We start from the raw sequence: 20,150 nt of genomic DNA, 5'->3' as shown, positions 1-20,150 counted from the left end.
ACCAGTTGACCAACTGGACCAGGAGCAAAATCACTCAGGGACAGATACATTAAAGTCCCCAGAAACAATGTTGAACGTTGAGATACTCGGTAAAATTTACTGAGTTGGAAACAGCAAGCGAGTCCCAAAGAGAATCACATGCAAATGAGCTGCACAGACTTGCTGCTAGCTGTTTGGTAGCGAAAGTGCCCAGCGCATGTCTAGAGAAGTTAATCACTAAGCGTGGCTGCTGTGTGCATGCCCAGAACATCTTGTACACGTGTGTTCAGCTTTTTTTCTCTCTTGTGATCAGCACACAGCTGTGGCAGGCAGGAAGATGCTTTTTGGTGGCAGGGGTATGGATGCAGCTTTTGCCTATCTTTCCTAAGCAGGCAGGCAGGGAGAAGGAAGTGCCAGTGCTTTGTTTTTACAGGCTGGCAGTGCAGATACCCCTAACCCTCACCTTCTGTCTCTGGTCCCGGCTCAATCTGCCAATGCTTGGTGCTGCTCCTGCTGCTCCCTCTCTGCCCACATAGGTGACATCTTGCCCTTTAGGAGAGGCCCCAGCCTGTGACTTCATGCTGGGATCTGAATGCAGAACCCCAACCGCTTCTTCTATTAACAAGCAGCTGCTTCCCTCATCAGACTGCAGACTGCTCCACCGAGAAGCTACCATTACTGTACGACAGCTCCTGACCTCAAGTAAAATTTTCACCATAAAAAGGTAGAAGCTGTTGCACATTAACGTACTAATTAGCTCATTAAAAATCTTTGCATAGATTCCCATTAGCTGCTACCGCAACTGGAAAAGAGCCTGCAGAAACCTTTTGTGCATGTCTGGCTGGATTCTGTGTCTGTTAAACCAGCTAGAACCGGTAAAAAATGCACGTTGTTGTTTTATACATCTCAGAGGCTGAAAAGTGTGTCCATCCAACTGCTTGAGATAGAAAATACTGAGGTTCTGGACTAGATGCCAAGAGAGATACATCTCAGCAAAGTTTTCAGTTCTCTTTCTCCACCTGCTGGTTTGATGGACACAACTATCTCACAGGTTCTGGAATAGTGGGAAGCTATGTAATGGAAAGTAAAGTTTTAAGATCCTAGTCATGCATTCAGAAAACCTAAGAGATGATCGGTACAGAAGGAAGGGGAGCCAACACAGTTGTTTGTAATCAGAAACCCTTTGCAAATGGACATGAAGAAATGAGCAATTATCTTCCAGCATCTCTAGCTAAAAATCAAGTAAACACAAAAGCAGTAACGAAATACTAAAAACATGAAGGTAGATGTCCCACCTGATAGCATGAACACTCCTCTCTGAAGAGCCATGAGACTCTCATTTAGAACATTTTTCCAAGTAAGACTCCTGGATGCCAGGTAATTCTGAAAAGGAAGCAGAAAGGGGTTAGGGCACATCACATGAAGATTCAAGTGCTAGACAAAATCTTCAAAGACTTCAGCTGTAGACTCCCCCCTTCCCTCCCACCACAAGCTTCTGGCAGCTCCAGGATGCTGGGCAAAATGCTTTTCCCTTCCGCTTAATCCAGTTCATATCAGAATATTTTGATAAACTATAAACTCGTACTGATCAATTTTGGGGAAACCACTGAAGTCATCTGGCCAGATCTCCCGCATATACTTCGCGGAAATGAGATGTGCTTCATCATTAATTGATTTTTTTCTTTTATTGATTCCTTTGGAAAATAGTGACCAAAATTTGAAAGGAGAAATGACAAGATGCCTTGTTCTGAAAATACTTACAAGCAGAAAGAATATGTTAAAGGAAAAAAAAGAGCAAATACTAGTGGATGTTTAACTGAGCTGATAACCCAGCAAGGGTAGGTTTATGGCAACACAAATCAAACAATTTGACCCTTCAGATGAAGAATCTCTCTACGAAGACATTTTTAGAAAGAAATATAGAGTACCTTTAGAACATCCGATTCATAGTGGTTCTCATTTATAACACCATCTAAGCATTTTTCCCCAAGATTTAAATCTGCAAACAAAAAAAATGAGTTTTGGGGGTTTTTTTTTTTTTTGAAATTTTGATTGTACAGATTGTTTCGCTAATCTTCTGGGGAAACCCACACACAGCAGAAATTCTTGTGTTTGCCAGAAAATACCAAGTCATTCAGTTGACTGGTACTGGACACTGCATAGCAGAGAACTGGCATTCCACTGATTGAAGACCCCCACCATCAATTCACACCAAGAGCTAAAGGGTAATGGAAGGACTTGGAAGGATTAAACATTAATAAAAAAATGCATGGGGAAGATTTCCACATGTGTAAAGAAATAACCCAAACATTACAAGTTAAACTCACAGGATTCAGCTCTGTGGATGCTTGAGAACCCCCAACATTGAGCAAACTCTTTGAATGTGTCAAGGAAGGGGAACATTCTGGAAAATTGGCTCAAATGGTTAAACTTACTGAATGAGTTAGGAAAACTGCAGGAAAGAGGCTAAGGAACAGACTGGTGTACCGTACCACAGAATGGTGCCAGGCAGCCAAAACACCCCATTCGATCACAGCCCCAGTACATGTGACAGAAGAACTGAAACACACAGTGCCTGTGAACACAGAATAAACACTTGAAGCCAGCAGTGCTCTTGCAGTATTTAAGTACAAATACAGAAGGGAGACTTGTCCATCAGTTTGATATGGAAGGGACCGGATAGAGTAGATGAGGCATTTTATTAAACATAATGAAGAATGTCATTTGAATTTACAGAGATCCCTTCTGATCCCAACACCACCTTGACATGCTTTGTAAGTGAATACATCAGAAATGCACATGCAGCCACTCCTGGCAGAACAAACGAGAAAAAGAGGATTGAAATATATGACCCGGGAGAATACTAAACTACAAGTTAGAATGTCTAAGTTTCTCCTCTTACTCTGAGATAAAACAGGCAGCAAAACCTGGAACAAGGTATTAGAATCATCACTGTGGGTTGTATATGTCCAGCACTTTGCATTTCTGTGTACTTCACACACAAACACGAGGCACCAGCATCGTGAGCAGGAACCAAAAGAACAAACCCATAGACTGCTTAGAAAATATAAATACCTACTTTTCAACTCGCAATATAAGTGATAAATAGAAATAAAACAAAACATTGAAAAGAAATAAGGTGATACCTTTCGCATTGAGCTAACTTAATACATTCTTCTTCAGATCAGAAATAAGCAAATGATGACAAATATCAGAATACATAAGTGAAACACAAATGCGTTCCAAAGACAGTCTCATAGGAAGAGGGTGGGGTGGGGTGGGTTAGGAGAGAAACAGCGAGAGATGGGTGAGTGAGAGACAAAATGATGAAATATTTTGACACCCACCAGACAGGGCTTACAGATCTGGGTTTTCTATCCCACTACAAACCATAAAATTATATTGCTTTGTCACCCTCTTATTAGAGAGTTACACGGGGACAGAAATCTAACCTGTCCCCACAGAAATCTGACCCATCCCCGCTTGTCCCCACTGCAAGTAATCTCTTCCTACCCCTGGCCCATTCAGCCCCACCCCTGCTGCATCGCATCACACCCTGCCATACAGTCACCTTGACCCCCTCCCTCCCAAGAAAGCCATATTCTATAAGCAGTGAAAATACTGGTAAAAGTAACAAATGCATTTTCTAAAATTTTAAAATACGTACATTTTCAAAAAAGCAAACATCCATAAGCAACTTGTCCCCCTTTCCTTTCATCAATAAGCAGAATGTTCCCCTATCCTCTCTATCCCATATGCTCTATTTTCCCTTCTCCTCCTCACCAATCTTTTTCCAGCCCCCTCCCTCCCTCGCTGCAATCACACTCCATCTACCCTTTATACAGCTCCCTCCCACCCAACCACAACTCCATCCATCCATCCACCTCCCCTACCGAGTCAGGGTGCCCTCCACGAATGTACCTCAATGCACTCTGCTGGTCTAGTAGCCGCTTTGGGGCAGGAAAGATCCCCACTCTTTCCTGCCCCCTGCTGCTGCTTCTTTAAAATGGCTGCTGAGACTTCAAGCGGTGGCCTTGCAAGACTTCCGCTTGAATTCTCAGCAGCCATTTTGATGAAGTGGTGGCAGCAAGCAAATCGCCAGCAGTGGGCTGGAAAGAGCAAGGATCTTTCCTGCCCTGGAGGCCACTAAACCACCAGGGTGCATTCAGCTATATTCGTGGAGGGCACCGAGGCTCGGGGGGGGGGGGGGGGGGGAAGAAGGCTTGCATGCACTTGTACAGGAACCCCACAGGGCCTGGGTCCATCCCCACGGAAACCACGGGATTCCCATTAACCCCGTTCCCGTGCAACTCTCTACCTCTCATCACCCATCCATCTCTCCCTGTCTCTCACCTAACCCACCCCACCCTCTTCCTGTGAGACTGGTCATTGGAATGCTTTTGTGTTTCACTTACATACTCTGATATTTGTCAACATTCACTCACTCCTGATCTGAAGAAGGGATACTTTCGAAAAATAATCAAAAAATGTATTAAGTTCATTCAAAAGGTATCATCTTATTTTCTTTTCTCTGTTTTGTTTTGTTTTATTTCTATTTATTACTTTTAAAAAGTAGACTACCTGGTTACCACACCACAACTCTCAATATGCAATCCTAAAGACCATTCTGAAGATCTGTCAACTCTCCTTTTAATATACTAAGAATGGTGGATGTCTCCAAAAGTATGAATACCATTTGAACATTCACTCTGTGTGACACTCCCCTTTGCTTCATAAGTGGAGCAACATGCTCTTCACAAATAGTCTACGTGAAGTGTTCAGGCATGTCAGTTGCTTTGGGATAACGTGTTTTCAATTATCCTGACTGATCTGAAAGTCGGTAGTTGCTCACATTGCTGGGGAGGAATATGTGGGCTCCGCTCCCGTTCTGCTCTCCGATCTGGCATTGGCTGAAAGCAACATGTGCATATCACATGACTCCCTTGAAACGGGCATGTGTATTCCTGGACACCTGGAGAGTACAAAAGTGCAGAAACAAGCAGAATTAAACCAGTCTACAAATACCTCTTTTAGCAATGTGAGAAATCTCATCATTCATTCTATGGAGAAATTAGGTCTTACTTGATAAACTTTATCTCCATTAGTTCAACCCGCAGGCAGAGATAGAGAACTGAAAACTGAGCTGAGACATATCTCTTGGCATCCAGTCCAGCTCCTCAGTATTTACATAGACAAGCAGTAAAGAGAAACTCAGAACACACACAACCATCCTAAACAACTTGCTAACCTAAAACTAACCAGATGAGCAAACATGTCTGGACATCTTTCATCTCTGGCCAATTATAGAGAACAAGAGATATGCAGGAGACACCACGCAAGGTGAGTCATCTCACCCACTACGTCTCACTGACTAAACATCTCAGAAACCTCGGGTGGGTCTCTGGAATAGTGGAAGAACCAATGGAAAGAAAAATTATCAAGTAAGGCCTAATTTCGCCTTCCATTACGTAGCTTCCCACTATTCCAGAACCTGTGGGATTTTTTAAAAGCAATCCCTAAAGTGGGTGGGATCCTGGTGCTGCCGCCCTGAGGACCAACACTGTCTTCCGAGTGCGCTGCAGCGTCCACCCTGTAGTGCTTGGTAAAGGTATGCAGAGTTGACCACGTCACTGCCTTGCAAATATCCACTGCAGACAGTAAAGTAGTGCCTGCTTCCCTGCAAGCAAATAAGCTCACGCAATAGTCTCCTTCAGCCATCTAGCAATAGTGGGCTTGAAAGCCACAAGGCCAAGCCTTTGCTTACCAAAGTAAGGCTAACACACAAACCCTCCACTGCAAAACACTATGCACAAACTTGTGCAAAAACCACATTTAGAAACTTAACATCACTAACTCCCAGGACTCAAAATGAATCAACCTTATCTGTGTTATGGATCTCTATGCAGAATACAGCACCTTATAACAAATATAAAACAAGGGACCACAGATCAGTAGTACGGGTTCATGGGCTGCTGGAGTTACCTGAATATTCGGACTGCAAAGAAGTTGTGCAGCGCCTTGCGGCCCACTTGCTCTCTGACCCTGATAATCCCCATACACCTGCATCTATTCGGACTGAAAGTGCTCACCGAGCAATTTCTCTTTCTCCTTTGGAACCAGCGGGTAAAGGTGAGCCATGGCTCTTCCCACTCTCCAGCTCACATCCTGCTGTAATCAGGTTTTGAATGTCTGGATGCACTGGGAAGGCCTTAGAAGGACCTCTAAGCCCGCTCATGATTGACGAAGATCAATGGAAAGCACCACCAATGCCTCAGAAATAAGAGTACTGAGCTCCTCTTTATGAAACCACCCAGTACCTTCAGGTTATCTCCCTCCTCTAACAGCGCCTTCATTGATGGCTCATCTAGAAAGACCGAGGCCACATCTGATAAGGACAGAGAAGCAGAGGAAGACCTCCAGGAGTGGGCAGATGAGGCTAAACGAGATCTCTTAGGAATTGAACGGGCAGCGGGGCAAGAAACTGAAGAACTTGGGAGCAAATTCTGACTGTTTCTGCTTCAGTGTATGAATAATATAAACTCCAGAGAAAACAAACAAAGATACCAATGCAGCTGAATGCTCTGTTGCGCCCTGAGGTTGTAAAATGGAGGCTATGCTCCACGTGTGATGGCTGCTCCTCACTGCCAGTTGGCCCCAACAACATGGGGCCCATTCCCGTGCTCTCCCGCATCAAACTGCGCACCAGCTCTACCAGACTGCCTTAAGTCCCATATTTGGATACTGCAAAAGATCTGAAGATGCACTGCCGCCAACCGTTTCCCCCATGTCCCGTGGGATTCCTGCTTAGATGCACTGCAACGCCCCAATGAGAACACCGCTTAACTGCCTCTGTGGGAGTCGCCTTTCACCCCAACTGGCACAAGCACAGCACAATGTAGTCCCACATGGTGAGTCAGGATCCCACCCCTGCATTAAGTAGAACTTGGAGCCCTCCAAGGGGTTCTGAGTCAAACTTTAGTTGGACTTACCACTGCCGGGTGCTCCCCCCAAACCCACAGTCTCCACAAGCCTTACCCCAGATAAGAAAGAATCAGGACTGATACTCTGTCCCACGTTCTCCAGTAAATCTCTTTCCTTTTTATTTTTAAAGACTGTTCTGCTGAAAAAGGAGAACTCCACAGGAAACGGGAGAGGTGAATGGAGGCACCAGAGACAGGGATCTGAAGACCTCCAGATATGACTCTGCAGACTCAAGCCACCCACAAAGTTCAACTGGGGACCAGCTGACCAACTGGACCAGGAGCAAATCACTCAGAACCAGAGGCTGAATAGTGTGTCCATCCACCTGCTGGAGATAGAAAACACTGAGCAGCTGGACTGGATATCAAGAGAAATACATCTCAGCACAGTTATCAGTTCTCCATTTCCATCTGCTGGTTAATTGACACAACTATCCCACAGATCCTGGAATAGTGAGAAGCTACAAAATGGAACCTGAGTTTTCTGCAATTTAGATATCATTTTCTCGTTATTAACAATACATCATCTTGAGCCAGCCCAATAGCTCAGCAGCAGTGCAACGTGCTGTCATGCAGAAGACCTGATTCAATTTCTGGGCTGGGCATCGCTAGGCCTGAAACATTACACAATGGTGATACCTTCCGGCCAGACTGAAGATGAATGCACACCAGGTTGCGGAGGAAGCTGCAGTCTGGGTCATAGTCAAGGATGCTCACTGCAATGGCTAGACTAGGCATGTGCGTAGGTGAGAGTGGTAGAATAGGGGGAAACCCCCAACAGTTGTGAACATATGCTCAGGATGCCATAGTCCAATAAAAAGCTGGTCCTCACTTAAATGGAAATACAAAGAAACAGGAGAAAACCCCAAGACCAAAGTGTCTCCCTTTACCCTCAAAACTATGTAACATCTGTGACTAACCTGAAGGATCATCAGATGAGGTGGAGGGCACGTCACCTGGAACGCAGACTCCTGAGCTGCTCTCTGAGGCTGTGTAGAGCAGGGACTGAACAGCTGGTCTGTATCCTATACATTGCCTGCACGTTACATAAGGCTGACTGCAAAGAGGAAAACCAATTCATTAGGACTTTCAAATAGGAACCTTATCCTGTAGGTAATCTGACACACAGGACCTTAATCAAAAAGGTTTTCCTACTCTTATGTATGTAAAAAATTCTTAAGTCTTAAGGATCCCAGTTATTTAAGAATTGATACCCACAGGGAGGATAATTTCCAAAGTGCTTTAGCCTAATAAACAGGTATTTAACCAGGTATGCCCTGCTTGAGAACTGCCCCCCCCCCATGAGCTTCAACGTACATGCTTTTATCCAGACACAAGCATTCTCAGGGGGTCTTTAGGTTGGGATGGAAAGACTATAAATGCAGATTTGATTATTGGAAGCAACACATGCTGTGTGCTCTTGATTCCATGCCCCTATGCCAATGCTTTTAAATGTATGAAAGACATTACCCAATATCTGAGGATTCGCTGTCTATATCCGACAGCACCAGCAGCTCCTCCGAACTTCCTTCCTCATCTGAAAAGGAGAGGCGCACTTTGGGTTGCAGCATATCCTGTGTGATCTTGTTTCTGGCATCCATACTGCGAATATCCTCCTCACTCCGGCACTTATCTGGGAGTTCAACAACATGGCCAACATGCTTAGAGGGAGCAGACACCATCTCATATAGGCCACAATTTATGTATCACTCCGCTTGATAAAGACATCTTGTCACTTACCTGGGTGCTGGAGCAGATAAGCTTCTACCAAGTTGTTTAGGATGTGATTTTTACAGATGCGCTCAACAGGACAACGGCAGGTTGGACAGAGAGAAGATCGTTCCATCCAACCAGAGTAGCAGGCAGCACAGAATGTGTGCATGCAGGGCTGCAAGCTGCAAGCACAGAAGAGAGTTACAGCCCCGAGATGATAGCATGCTGCACATACTGAACAGAGGTACTGGTAAATTCAAAAGGCCCTCTCCTACATTCCATAAATGGCACCCAAAGTTAGGTGCGCAATTATAGAATAGTGCCAATTACGCACACAACAATTAACAGACCATAAATACCAACAACTGGTGCTAATTTGATGCTGTGCTTGTAACAGACTTACGCCTTTATTCTATAAACAGTGCATCTAACTTCTCTTGCATGCAAATGCAAAGGGCATGTCAATGTGGGAGGGGCATGGGCAAGTCAGGGGTACTGGGAGCCGATATTCAAACTGCGGGAGTTAGCTAGGCTGCCTCCTGTGGTCAGCGGCAAAGCCGGAAATTCAATGCTGGGCCATATCCGGCAACCGGCACTGAATTTCGGGGGGGGGGGGGGGGGGGGCCCGTCTGAACATTGCCAGTTAAGCCCATATTCATCAGCTGACTGGCTAAGCTATAGTGGCAAAAGATAGACTTGATATTTATGAGGGTCAATCTGGCCGCTAAACTTAACCAGTCAGCCAATTAATACTGGCTTTAACTGGCAATGACACGTACCATAGCAGGTAACCAGGCTAGCCACTAAGCACTAATATTCAGCTAAGACAGCCGCCTATCTCACACTGAATATTAGCACTTAGTCGGCCAGGAGCCATTTCTGGCCAGTTAAATAGCGCTGAATATCGGGTGGATTATGACTATTCTTGAGCACACTTAATAAAATAGTTGCATTTTTCTATGCAACTGCCGCATTTAGGCACCAAAGAAACACAACAGCAAAGGTGATGAAGAAGAATCCAAAAAGATCGATCCTGATGATAAAATACTTTATTGTGTCGACGGAAAGACTCTACACAAATTCGTGTTTTGGCCAAAAGGCCTTCATCAGGAGTCTGATCTTACAACTCGATCGTAAACAGAGTGATGCTACTTAAACGTACGCACACACTATTGTTCTTTGATACCAGCAACAAGCAGAACTGCCTGTTACCACCGTTAGCCTGTGTGTTTGTGTAGCTAAGTTTTTCTTCTCAATGTCCGCATCCTCATGAAGGTGTATGCGTACGTTTAAGTAGCATCACTCTGTTTAAGATCGAGTTGTAAGATCAAACTCCTGATGAAGGCCTTTTGGCCGAAACATGAATTCATGTAGAGTCTGTCAACACAATAAAGTATTTTGTCATCAGGATTGATTTTTAGGGATCCTTCTTCTTTGTTACCTTTGCTGTTGTGTTCCTTTGGTGTATTTACACAAGGGTGATCTCTTCTTTTTTTGGTGTGTTCACTGCATTTAGGCGCCACCATTAACACCAGCCATAGATATGGCGTGATAGCAGCTAAAGTTTGATGCATAACTGTGGACTTACACTAATATTCTATAATGGATTCGGTTCACAACTCTACAGTTACTAGCTTAATACCCAGTTTTTTTGCACTTAAGTTTTAGTGACCTATATTGAATTTACTCTCATATGTGTACTCAGCTATTTAAAGTGATGCTTGTGCTACTGACAAGTGAAAGTGCGACTATGGCCCCAAGGGAAGGAAAAAGCGGTTCCAGTTTCTCAAGAATAGGGCAGTGGCAGATTTGTGCCACTGCGTACCTCACACAGTCATGCAGCAGTTCCTGACAGATGATGCAGGTCAGAGTTTCTTCCATCTTGTCTGGTTTGATGCTCGTGGGCTTTGCTTCCTCTGGAAGGACTTTGTTCGTGCTGGGAACAGGCACTGTTGTGGATGTGATTTGCTCATCTGCAGCACAGAAAGTACAGCCATCATTTGGGGAAATAAATCCCCCAGATTGGCCAAAAAGGTTTCATGGCAGGGACTGGCATTTGGGAGGGGAGGGGGTGTGGGGTCAGGTGGTACTGAATATTCTATGGTATTATTAAGCTGGAAAACTTAAGCAATTATGGAACTGGGAGGGATCCCCTACTAAGGGGATGGAGGCGGTGCTGGAACAAGACCATTTTTGCTTTGGATGTCTCGAATTCCAACCGAGTTTTCTAGACGTATTGGAATCCTTTTATGACGCCTCTTTTGGGTTAAGGAGTCAAGTGAAGGGGAAGTTAGGTATTAGGGATCAGAGCTCTTCCTTGGCATCACTTAGATACAAACCTCAATATCAAGTGGGGAGGGAGAGTGGGGTATTCGCTTGGTGGGAGGAGAAGGGGCTTATACATTTTCGCATGTTTTTAGATGTTGGAGAGTTTATCCCCTTCAAGGCTTTGAAAGTTACATATAACTTAAATGACGGAGATGTTTTCCCATATTTGCAGGTTAAACATTAAATGATGGGGCAAGGTTGGCTTAAATCCGATCCTGATGAGACAGAACACTTTGAAAATCTGTGGAGGGACCTGGGTAAGTTTCATAGACCCCTCTCTGTTATACAGGTTTTTTAGAGGTTGGACTTTCTAGAAATTTGGGTTTCTGGAGAGCTGGGAGACTGATTTGGGAATGGAAATTACACAGAGTGAATGGAAATGTGTATTTCAAGAGGTACAACAATCTTCTCTTTGTGTATTGATTAAAAAGAATGCTTACACGCCAGTGGCGTAGCCAGAAGTCAATTTTTGGGTGGGCCAACAGGTTGGATGGGTGGGCACTAGACAGTGGTGTGCTGGTAAATGTTTAACAACAGGCTCTCTCCCCGGTCCACCTCTGCACCCGTCCATCTCCCCTCAAAATTGCAGAGCTGGCTATAGCCGGGGAGAGAGCCTGGGGGGGGGGGGGGGGGGGCAATGCATTACTGTCTCCAGGAAAAAAAAATTAAATGATCCCAGGTTCCAATTTAATTTATGTTTAATGTGGGATAAAATGCCATAAATAAGTAAATAAATATAAACTTTTAATGTTGAGCACCTGATTCTCAAAGTGGACATATTCCAAACACTATAATGAAAATAAAATGATTTTTTTCTACCTTTGTTGTCTGGTGACTGTTTTTCTGATCATGCTGGCCCAGTATCTGATTCTGCTGCTACCTGTCCTCTTAACTCCGTTTCCAAGGCTTCCTTTCCATTTATTTCTTTACTTTCCTCCTTTCTTCTTCATTTCTTGCTCTATATCCATAAGTAAAAGCTGGGTCCTCTGCAGACTTGACTGTCTAGTGGATCCAGCTTCTGCCTATTTTCTTCATCCATGTGCAGTTTTTCTCCTCTCTTCCTTTTCCCTCATCTCATCTCCTTCCTCATTCTTCCATCCCCTCCATCCATGTCCAGCATTTCTTCTCTCTCCCTTCCCTCTCATCCATCCATGTCCAGCAACCCTCCTCTCCCCTTCCCTCCATCCAGCAACCCTCCTCTCCCCTTCTTCCACCATGTCCAGCAACCCTCCTCTCCCCTTCATCCAACAACCCTCCTCTCCCCTGCTCTCTCCTCTCCCCTTCTTCCACCATGTCCAGCAACCCTCCTCTCCCCTTCCCTCCATCCAGCAACCCTCCTCTCCCCTTCTTCCACCATGTCCAGCAACCCTCCTCTCCCCTTCATCCAGCAACCCTCCTCTCCCCTTCCCTCTCCTCTCCCCTTCTTCCACCATGTCCAGCAACCCTCCTCTCCCCTTCCCTCCATCCAGCAACCCTCCTCTCCCCTTCTTCCACCATGTCCAGCAACCCTCCTCTCCCCTTCCCTCCATCCAACCCTCCTCTCCCCTTCTTCCACCATGTCCAGCAACCCTCCTCTCCCCTTCCCTCCATCCAACCCTCCTCTCCCCTTCTTCCACCATGTCCAGCAACCCTCCTCTCCCCTTCCCTTCATCCAGCAACCCTCCTCTCCCCTTCCCTCTCCTCTCCCCTTCTTCCACCATGTCCAGCAACCCTCCTCTCCCCTTCCCTCCATCCAGCAACCCTCCTCTCCCCTTCTTCCACCATGTGCAGCAACCCTCCTCCCCTTCTTCCACCATGTCCAGCAACCCTCCTCTCCCCTTCCCTCCATCCAGCAACCCTCCTCTCCCCTTCTTCCACCATGTCCAGCAACCCTCCTCTCCCCTTCTTCCACCATATCCAGCAACCCTCCTCTCCCCTTCTTCCACCATGTCCAGCAACCCTCCTCTCCTCTCCCGTCTGCCCTGTTTCCTTCCTGCCCCCCCCCCGCCGTACCTTTAAATATTATAGTTTTGCTGGAGTTGCGAGCAGCCGGCATTGAAGACATCGGCAGGCTTACGCCGGTTCCAGCAGCCTTCCCTTCCCTCGTTGCAAGTCAGATGATGGCTCCGCCCTCGTAGAAACAGGAAATACGTCAGAAGAGGGCGGAGCCATCATCCGACTTGCAACGAGGGAAGGGAAGGCTGCTGGAACCGGCATAAGCCTGCCGATGTCTTCAATGCCAGCTGCCCGCGACTCCAGCAAAACTGTAATATTTAAAGGTACGGCGGGCGGCGGCGGGGGGCGGGGCAGTGGCGGGCTGGGGAGGCAGATGCGGGATCGGAGCTCAGCCTGCTCCCTCCGCTCCGCTGCCTCCACTGCTGGGTGGGCCTGAACCAAAACTGCCGTGGCTACGCCCCTGTTACACGCTGGTACTGTACTCCTGTCAAATTAAAAGTGATGTTCCCCACTTTAAGTACTGTTGTCTGCTGGAGGTGTCTGGAGGCTAAAGGCTCTTTTTATCATACATGGTGGGAGTGTGGGAAAAATTCAACAGTAGTAGTACAGAGTATGATCCAGAGTCTAAGCAAACCGTTTCCCCAGACTCTTAAGGCTTGTTTGTTGGGCCCGTGTTAAAAAACTGGGATGCGGTGACATGTTCGCCTCAAAAGACTTTGTTTAGCTGTGGCGACGTGCAAGACTGCAGCTCACTGGAAACAAACAAGTGGTCCTACTGTGACGGATTGGTTGGTGAGAGTGACCCATCTTCATGAATTGGAAATACTTACTGATCGTCTTCATGGCCATTATGATTCAGACAAAGAGCAGTGGACTCATCTTATGTTGTCAGGTGTTGAGTGGGAGGGGTTTACAGAACTACAGTGTGTCCCTCATTTTGATTGTTCTGGGTTGTTTGGGAGTAGGTGAGGTGGGAGTGGGGGTGGAGATGAGAAGGGGTTTCTTTTGGGGGGGGGATTTTATCCATGTGTATTTTGGAGTGTTATGGGGTAGTTTGTACTTGTTCATAATTCTTTTTCTAGTTCAATAAAAATTTGATACAAAAAAAAAAGTACAGCCATCAGTAAATAGACAGACATGCGGCAGCTAAGGCAGGGCTTCAAGTTAAAGGATATAACCAATTAATAAAAGGGCAACTACCATTCAGCACTAATTACTTATGTTTAAATAAGTATGGCAGTTGGCTTCTGTGTAGGTAGCATTACGTGAGCCATTCCACTTTATTTTTATTGTAGTTTACTGAACACTGGGAGTCTCCAAACTATGACTCAAGGGCCAGATACAGCCCTTTGGAGCAAGACTTTCTTGCTAGCCTTCCTCTTATGTCCTCATGTCAGATCTGGCCCATGGAACCTTTTTTTGCCCATATTCCATCCTGCCTCTCCCCTTTCCTTCTGCAGCTGGAGAATTTCAGACAGAAAACTGAGCAATCTGTCCTCAGTCTCAGAGATTTTTTCCCTCTCCCCAATGGAGCTTACCACTGCTCTGGACCTCTTTCTTCCCTCTGATGGAGAGCGGCAACAGCCTCAGGAATAAGGTGAGAATTTGAGGAGGCTGGGAATAGCCAATGCCCCTGGAGTCCGAGACTGCTGACTTACCAATTGCCTCTGATCCCCATGATCGCAGCTGAGCCCCAAATTGCACGTCACAGACTGGGCATCTGGGCATCATTACTCCGGGGGGGGGGGGGGGGGGAGGGATAAAGGCATGCTCCCACTCTTGGTGACATAGGGCTGAAGCATATGTTTTGTCTCCATGCTCCAGGGCTACAGGACTTGGAGTACACGCAAGTACTTTTGCCTTCTAAGGCTGCAGTTCTGGTATATATGTGCAGGTGTCCCTGGACCAGCAGCCCTGGACCGGGGGGGGGGGGGGGTGGAGAGGACAGTAAGGAGACAAATGGGAAAAAGAAAGGAGAATAGACTTTGTATGGGAATCTGTCACATTTGGCACTTGCTGCCTATCCACCTTCCACTCCCCCCAAACGGAAGATGCTGGGGAAATGGAGGGGGGGAGATAGGGGGTAAGGTTATCTGCCACACTCTGGGGAACCCTGATTCCTGCTCCATCCTTCCACAGCATTTCAAAATTATTGAAAATGGCACATATAGGCCCCTATCCCCCAAAACTCAGCAAAACTCTTTTCCTAAGAGGACCCTGCCCCTGTCAGACCCTCCTGGCAATGTGAAGTGTCCTTTGTTGCCCTTCATATGAAAGGTTTGGGGACACCTACTATATACCATCACAGCAGGACACCTGTACTCAAAGCCCTCAGGACCCTGCACTTCATCATACCGTCAGCACTAATTTTATCCTTTTTGTTCTTGCTCCCCCTGCCCACCCCTGAGACCAGTACCACAAGAAATGTCCCATCAGGTAGGTCTCCTCAGATGCAGACACCCTTCATGCTGCATTTTAAACATACACATTTAAAATGGGTCAGAGTGAGCACGTTATTTCCCCCTAGAATGTGCCTGTGAAATTCATCAGGCTAGAACAGAGACCTGATCCAGGTTCCCAATTTAAATTACATTTTGGGAATTTATCTTCCAGGAGTTCAAAGTTGCCATATTAATGGCTATGGGCACTCTCTCAGCAGAGCTGACATTTCCCTATGGTACATACAGCACCCCACACCCAAGCAAACTTACAACACCCAATATCAAAGTGACAATTTATACTCCTACAATTCCTTCATGATTTCACATTATGACATGGGGTTATTCATTCCTCTCTGCCATTTAGATAAGTTCAAGCAGCAGCAACCTTTCAATGCAGAACCAGGAAATTCTGACCTCCTCTCATTTTCTTTCTCTTGGGTTCCAAATCCTCCTCCAATTCTTGTCCTACTGACGTGACAGAAGAAGAAACCTCAGCCCCTTCTGAAGGTATGTTAGAAGTTTCTGTAATTGTGTTCATCAGGTCACCATCTGAAGGTAATCCCAAGACAGCTGCACAATCAGTCCCTGGAGGAGAGAAGAGAGACCAGTAACCTGTTTGGACGGTGAGACTGAGGCAAAAGTTTATATGAGAAAAAAAAATCAGCTAAAGTTGCATAATTCACAGCTTTCTCTACACAGTAACTCAAATTTTTGTTGAAACTAAACTAACTTGCCAGATGCCCTGTAGTTACTGTGTATTTCTTAACATGGATGCCATTTAGCATTTGGATAAATGGGACATATGTTAAGCCACCAAAGGACTGTAATAAGTTTGGTCAAGAATTACATCATGGGGATTTATTCAAAGAAATCAGCTTTTTGGGCTTTTCTCATTTACATTTGCAACAGTTACTGTATTTTGGCTTTTCAGTACAATATAGTACAAAAACCACTCAAAGAATCAGAAAGAAGGAACAGTGGTTTCTGTACATAAACTGGCAAGCAGTTCAACCCAGGACCATTCAGTGCTGATGCAACAGACAAACTAGGGGAAGCAGTATTAAGCAGCACTGCTTTCAACAAAACAGAAATTCTGTAGTATAGTATGGCACAAGAACCACCATGAAGAAATTATGCAATCAACACAAATATGACTGCACATGCTGTCACAAAACGCCTAGCCACCCGCCTGGGGCTACCCTGTGGCCACTTAGAGGGTCTATCCCCAGCACAGCTCAGGTCCACCTGCTGCTTGTGCTCTACACTAGCATCCTCCTCCCACCGACAGGGTCCTAATTGCCTCTGGGCAAGTCTCCCACTCTCAAGATGTTCCCCAGTGATTTCTAGGTTACTGGGGCCTCACTCCCAGTGGTCCCACAGTTCCTAGAAAGCACTCACAGACCGAAGACTCAAACCACCAGGATTCTTAAGTCAGTCCAGACAAGCAGAGGCAATAAACTAAACATGTTTATTGTCATGAAAAATTAGAACAATGAACAGAAAAGGTGCAATCAGCAAACAGTAACAAGTAACTGAATATGGATCAATTACAAAACTAAACATTTGTTTACTATCTATATAGTACCTGGGGAGATCAGGACATATAGCTGTTCACAGGTTATCAAATACAACTGTTCACAGGGCCTCAGCAAAGAGATTTTTCTCTCTCTTCTCCCTGGCTAAGACTAGAGAAAAGGCCAGTACATTCCTAGATGAATTGAGCTCCTGGGACAATCATAGCCCAGAACACGTTTTAAAAGTAGCTGGCCACATCACTACAGGTTACCTCTTATCTGTGTTAACTAAAGACGGAACAGTCAGTTCTCTGTAACAGCTTTAAACATAAACATGTGCCACCTACTGGCCAAACAAGAGAAACACACTTCAAGAATTAATTACAGGCTTAAAAACCCACTGTTTGGTCACACTACCAGTGATCAATAAAAAAAAAATGATACAAGGAGGAGCTAGTCACAGTTCACAGCTGAGAGAATGTCAGAGTCTTAGATTTCCCGAGGACTTTGCCAGTGTTGTATTATCTGCAGGACATCTACAAACTGAATAAGGCCCTCTTGTTTATTGCCAATGATGCGTGATATCTAGGAATCTACCACAGGAAGGATTGGGTTGCTACCAGTTAAGGTCATTAGATCTCTATTGTTATGATCACTGTGTGATTTCATGTACTTCTTACCAGATACCGAATCAGCAAGCCGTGTGGCAGAAATGGGCTCAGACACAGAAGTGGATGGTTGTACCTCCTCATAAGACAGTGGAATGACCGGCAGTGATAATGAAACTTGGCTTTCTTCTGTACCTGAGGTAGCTTTGGTCACATGGCATGAACTTTCAACATTAGCTTCTGGAATATTGAACAAGGAAAAACGTGAAGGCAGTCTCTTCGGAAAACTCTAGGGAGTCTGTTTACTGGAGTTCACTGCACAAACAGCTACGGTGCTAAAAATCCCACACTAACTAATGTGGGATGGAATGGAGAATGGGTAGAGATGGAGATGCATCACACACTACTGTTAGTGCGTGGTAATTAGCATGTGCTGGCATTTGTGCAGCTAGCACAGGTGCACTTAGGACCAGATGGCAACTCCAACACTGTACTGAACAGCACAGGAGAAATACCGTTGGATCAGCACAGAACTTCCTAACGCCTAATGAGATGCAAATATTATCACTCTCATAGCGTTGAGCATTAGGGAGTTCGGCGGGAGAACAGTGTGTGGCATATGCGCTGAAGAGCTGTAAATTAAGCACAGCTCTTCAGGGCATGCCCAGAATGCCACAGGGGAGGAGGAAGAGGTGCCAACAGCGTTCAACAGTACTCATGAGCGACATCAACCCCAGGTTGTGCTGAGTTGCCTAAGGCTTTCTACTAGCGCTGCACGGTAAGAGCTTACCTGATGACCAGCAGTGTGGAGGAAGTCACAAAGCCTTTTCTTTCAAAAAGCAGGGGGATCAGGAGCAGTGATTGGCGGGGGGGGGGGGGGGGGGGGGGGAGTGAGCTGTGCCAGGCTTTGCAGTGGTGAACATGTGCCAGTCCACCACTAAACGTCTGCTTTTATTTCCGTCTCTCTCTTGCAGCCCTGGATTCTTTTGTTATCTAGCTATTCTGGTGGTTGAGTGGCTGTTTTACAGAGCTCAGGCTGAGCATGGCTGGACTGCTTTGCAAACCCTTACGCCAGCTCCGAGCTGTCCTCTGTGCATCAGGGATGAATGGTGAATCATCCCATTAGCATGCATTTGCATGCTTATTGCACTCAGAGCTGGCGAGCTTGTTGGTTCACACACTAGCTGGCTCTGGGCGCTAATGGCCTCTCGAGTCCACATTTGCTTCGGACCATTGGGGCCCTTAATGCACAGTAACGAACATTCCTTTGTAGTAACTGCTGGGCATGCCCTGAACAGTAACAGCAAGCTGCTGCACTTACTGCGTGTTAAATTTTAGCTGTTAAAGTGCATTAATGTGTCCTTTTACCAAGCCATGCTAGAAAGTGGCAGTGCTCTGATTAGCAAGTGGGTTTGCTGCGTGCTCCAGCCACTTTATAGCATGGCTGAAAAATGGCCGCACTCAGGTATTTTTTTTTAATGGCCACGTGCTAATTTCACCATTAGTGTATGACCATTACTGCCACCTATTTAGGAGCCGGTAAGGGCTCCCGCGCTAATCCTATGCTAAATCAGGTAGCGCACGGTAATATGCCCATGCTATCTGATTAGCGTAGGCACGCATACTCTCCAACCTCAGACATGCCTCCCGTGGCAAAAAGTTAAACAAATATTACCGCGGGATTAACGAATGCCCATGGCCAAACTCCCACGGTAGTGCCTTTTTACCGTCCCGTAGGCCCACATTAGGCCTACTGCACCTTAGTAAAAGGCCTAAGTGCCTAAGTGCAGGCCCTAAATAGGTATGGGCTTAATTATGTTAAAAGTTGTGCCTGTTACTGAGTCATGTGTACAGTTTTGTGATAACTTAAATACAAGTGTACAAGAAGTGAATTTCTGCTTTGAGAGTTTATAAGAAAGAGATCTGAACAAGAAACATGGTCAGCCCAGATTAATAAATCTGTTAAAAATATGCATACAAAGTATTGTCCTGGTTCTGTGTTGTGCGCATAGAATTTCTATTTACATATGTCTTTTAAAAAAGGGCTACATGAGTCTGAAGATATGATATAAAAGTCCATAGAGCCCTGTTTCATGGATTTGAAACAATACAAATTACAAGTAGGAACATTTTCAGGTTTCCATTTGAATACTATTAGCACACAGACTGGTAATAGCAAGAGTCAATCAATTTCTCTCTCTACATTTTGGATACTATAAACAATCTTTTGTTTAATTCCACGTAGTAGGGTTCCAGAGACAAAACGCCTAAAAAAACTTGCCTTCTGTAGCCTCCCCAGTCAGGGCAGAATTCAGAGACCACAGGGAAGAAATTTCAGTCACTGCTCTTTAGCAACACCTAAAGGCAAGACTCCAGGTACACACTGATCAGGTTTTAAAGGCAGCCAATCGCACACGGCTAAGGGGAAGGGGCTTGAAATTTTAAGAAAAATCCATGAGCAGTATTGAAAATTTATTATGTTGTAATGGTAGCTCATGGCACCATTAGTCATAGAAAAAGCTGTTTCCAACTAAGAGCAATAAACAGAAATAGCACAAAAAGAAAATTAGATGATACCTTTTATTAGACTAAATTACATTTTTTGACTAGCTTTCGAAGGCAGTACCTTCTTCAGATTAAAAGAAGGTACTG

The 20,150-nt window shown here is 45.4% G+C and overlaps 1 protein-coding gene across 4 annotated transcripts in view; it reads right to left on the bottom strand.

Moving 5' to 3' along the window:
* CHFR (checkpoint with forkhead and ring finger domains) overlaps positions 1–20,150 on the bottom strand; it is a 55,524-nt gene that overhangs the window by 23,931 nt on the left and 11,443 nt on the right. For 2 of the 4 annotated variants that reach the window (XR_003943735.1, XR_003943734.1), the window contains exons 6-14: positions 17,571–17,738; positions 15,791–15,961; positions 10,498–10,645; positions 8,700–8,854; positions 8,430–8,592; positions 7,880–8,016; positions 4,832–4,951; positions 1,908–2,554; positions 1,335–1,362 (exon numbers count right to left, since the gene is read on the bottom strand). Coding sequence is in view for 1 of the 4 variants with exons in the window: in XM_030217727.1 (XP_030073587.1) it covers positions 1,275–1,362; positions 1,908–1,978; positions 2,472–2,554; positions 4,828–4,951; positions 7,880–8,016; positions 8,430–8,592; positions 8,700–8,854; positions 10,498–10,645; positions 15,791–15,961; positions 17,571–17,738 (1,308 nt within the window). In the remaining 3 variants the exon portion in view is untranslated. Of the gene's footprint in view, positions 1–1,274; positions 1,363–1,907; positions 2,555–4,827; positions 4,952–7,879; positions 8,017–8,429; positions 8,593–8,699; positions 8,855–10,497; positions 10,646–15,790; positions 15,962–17,570; positions 17,739–20,150 lie in introns of those variants that run through there. The other 2 variants (XM_030217727.1, XR_003943736.1) reach the window with 2 other exon arrangements.

The sequence above is a fragment of the Microcaecilia unicolor genome, chromosome 11, assembly GCF_901765095.1.
Source record: "Microcaecilia unicolor chromosome 11, aMicUni1.1, whole genome shotgun sequence".
Classification (NCBI taxonomy): domain Eukaryota; kingdom Metazoa; phylum Chordata; class Amphibia; order Gymnophiona; family Siphonopidae; genus Microcaecilia; species Microcaecilia unicolor.
This window is presented reverse-complemented; position numbering and strand designations above follow the sequence as displayed.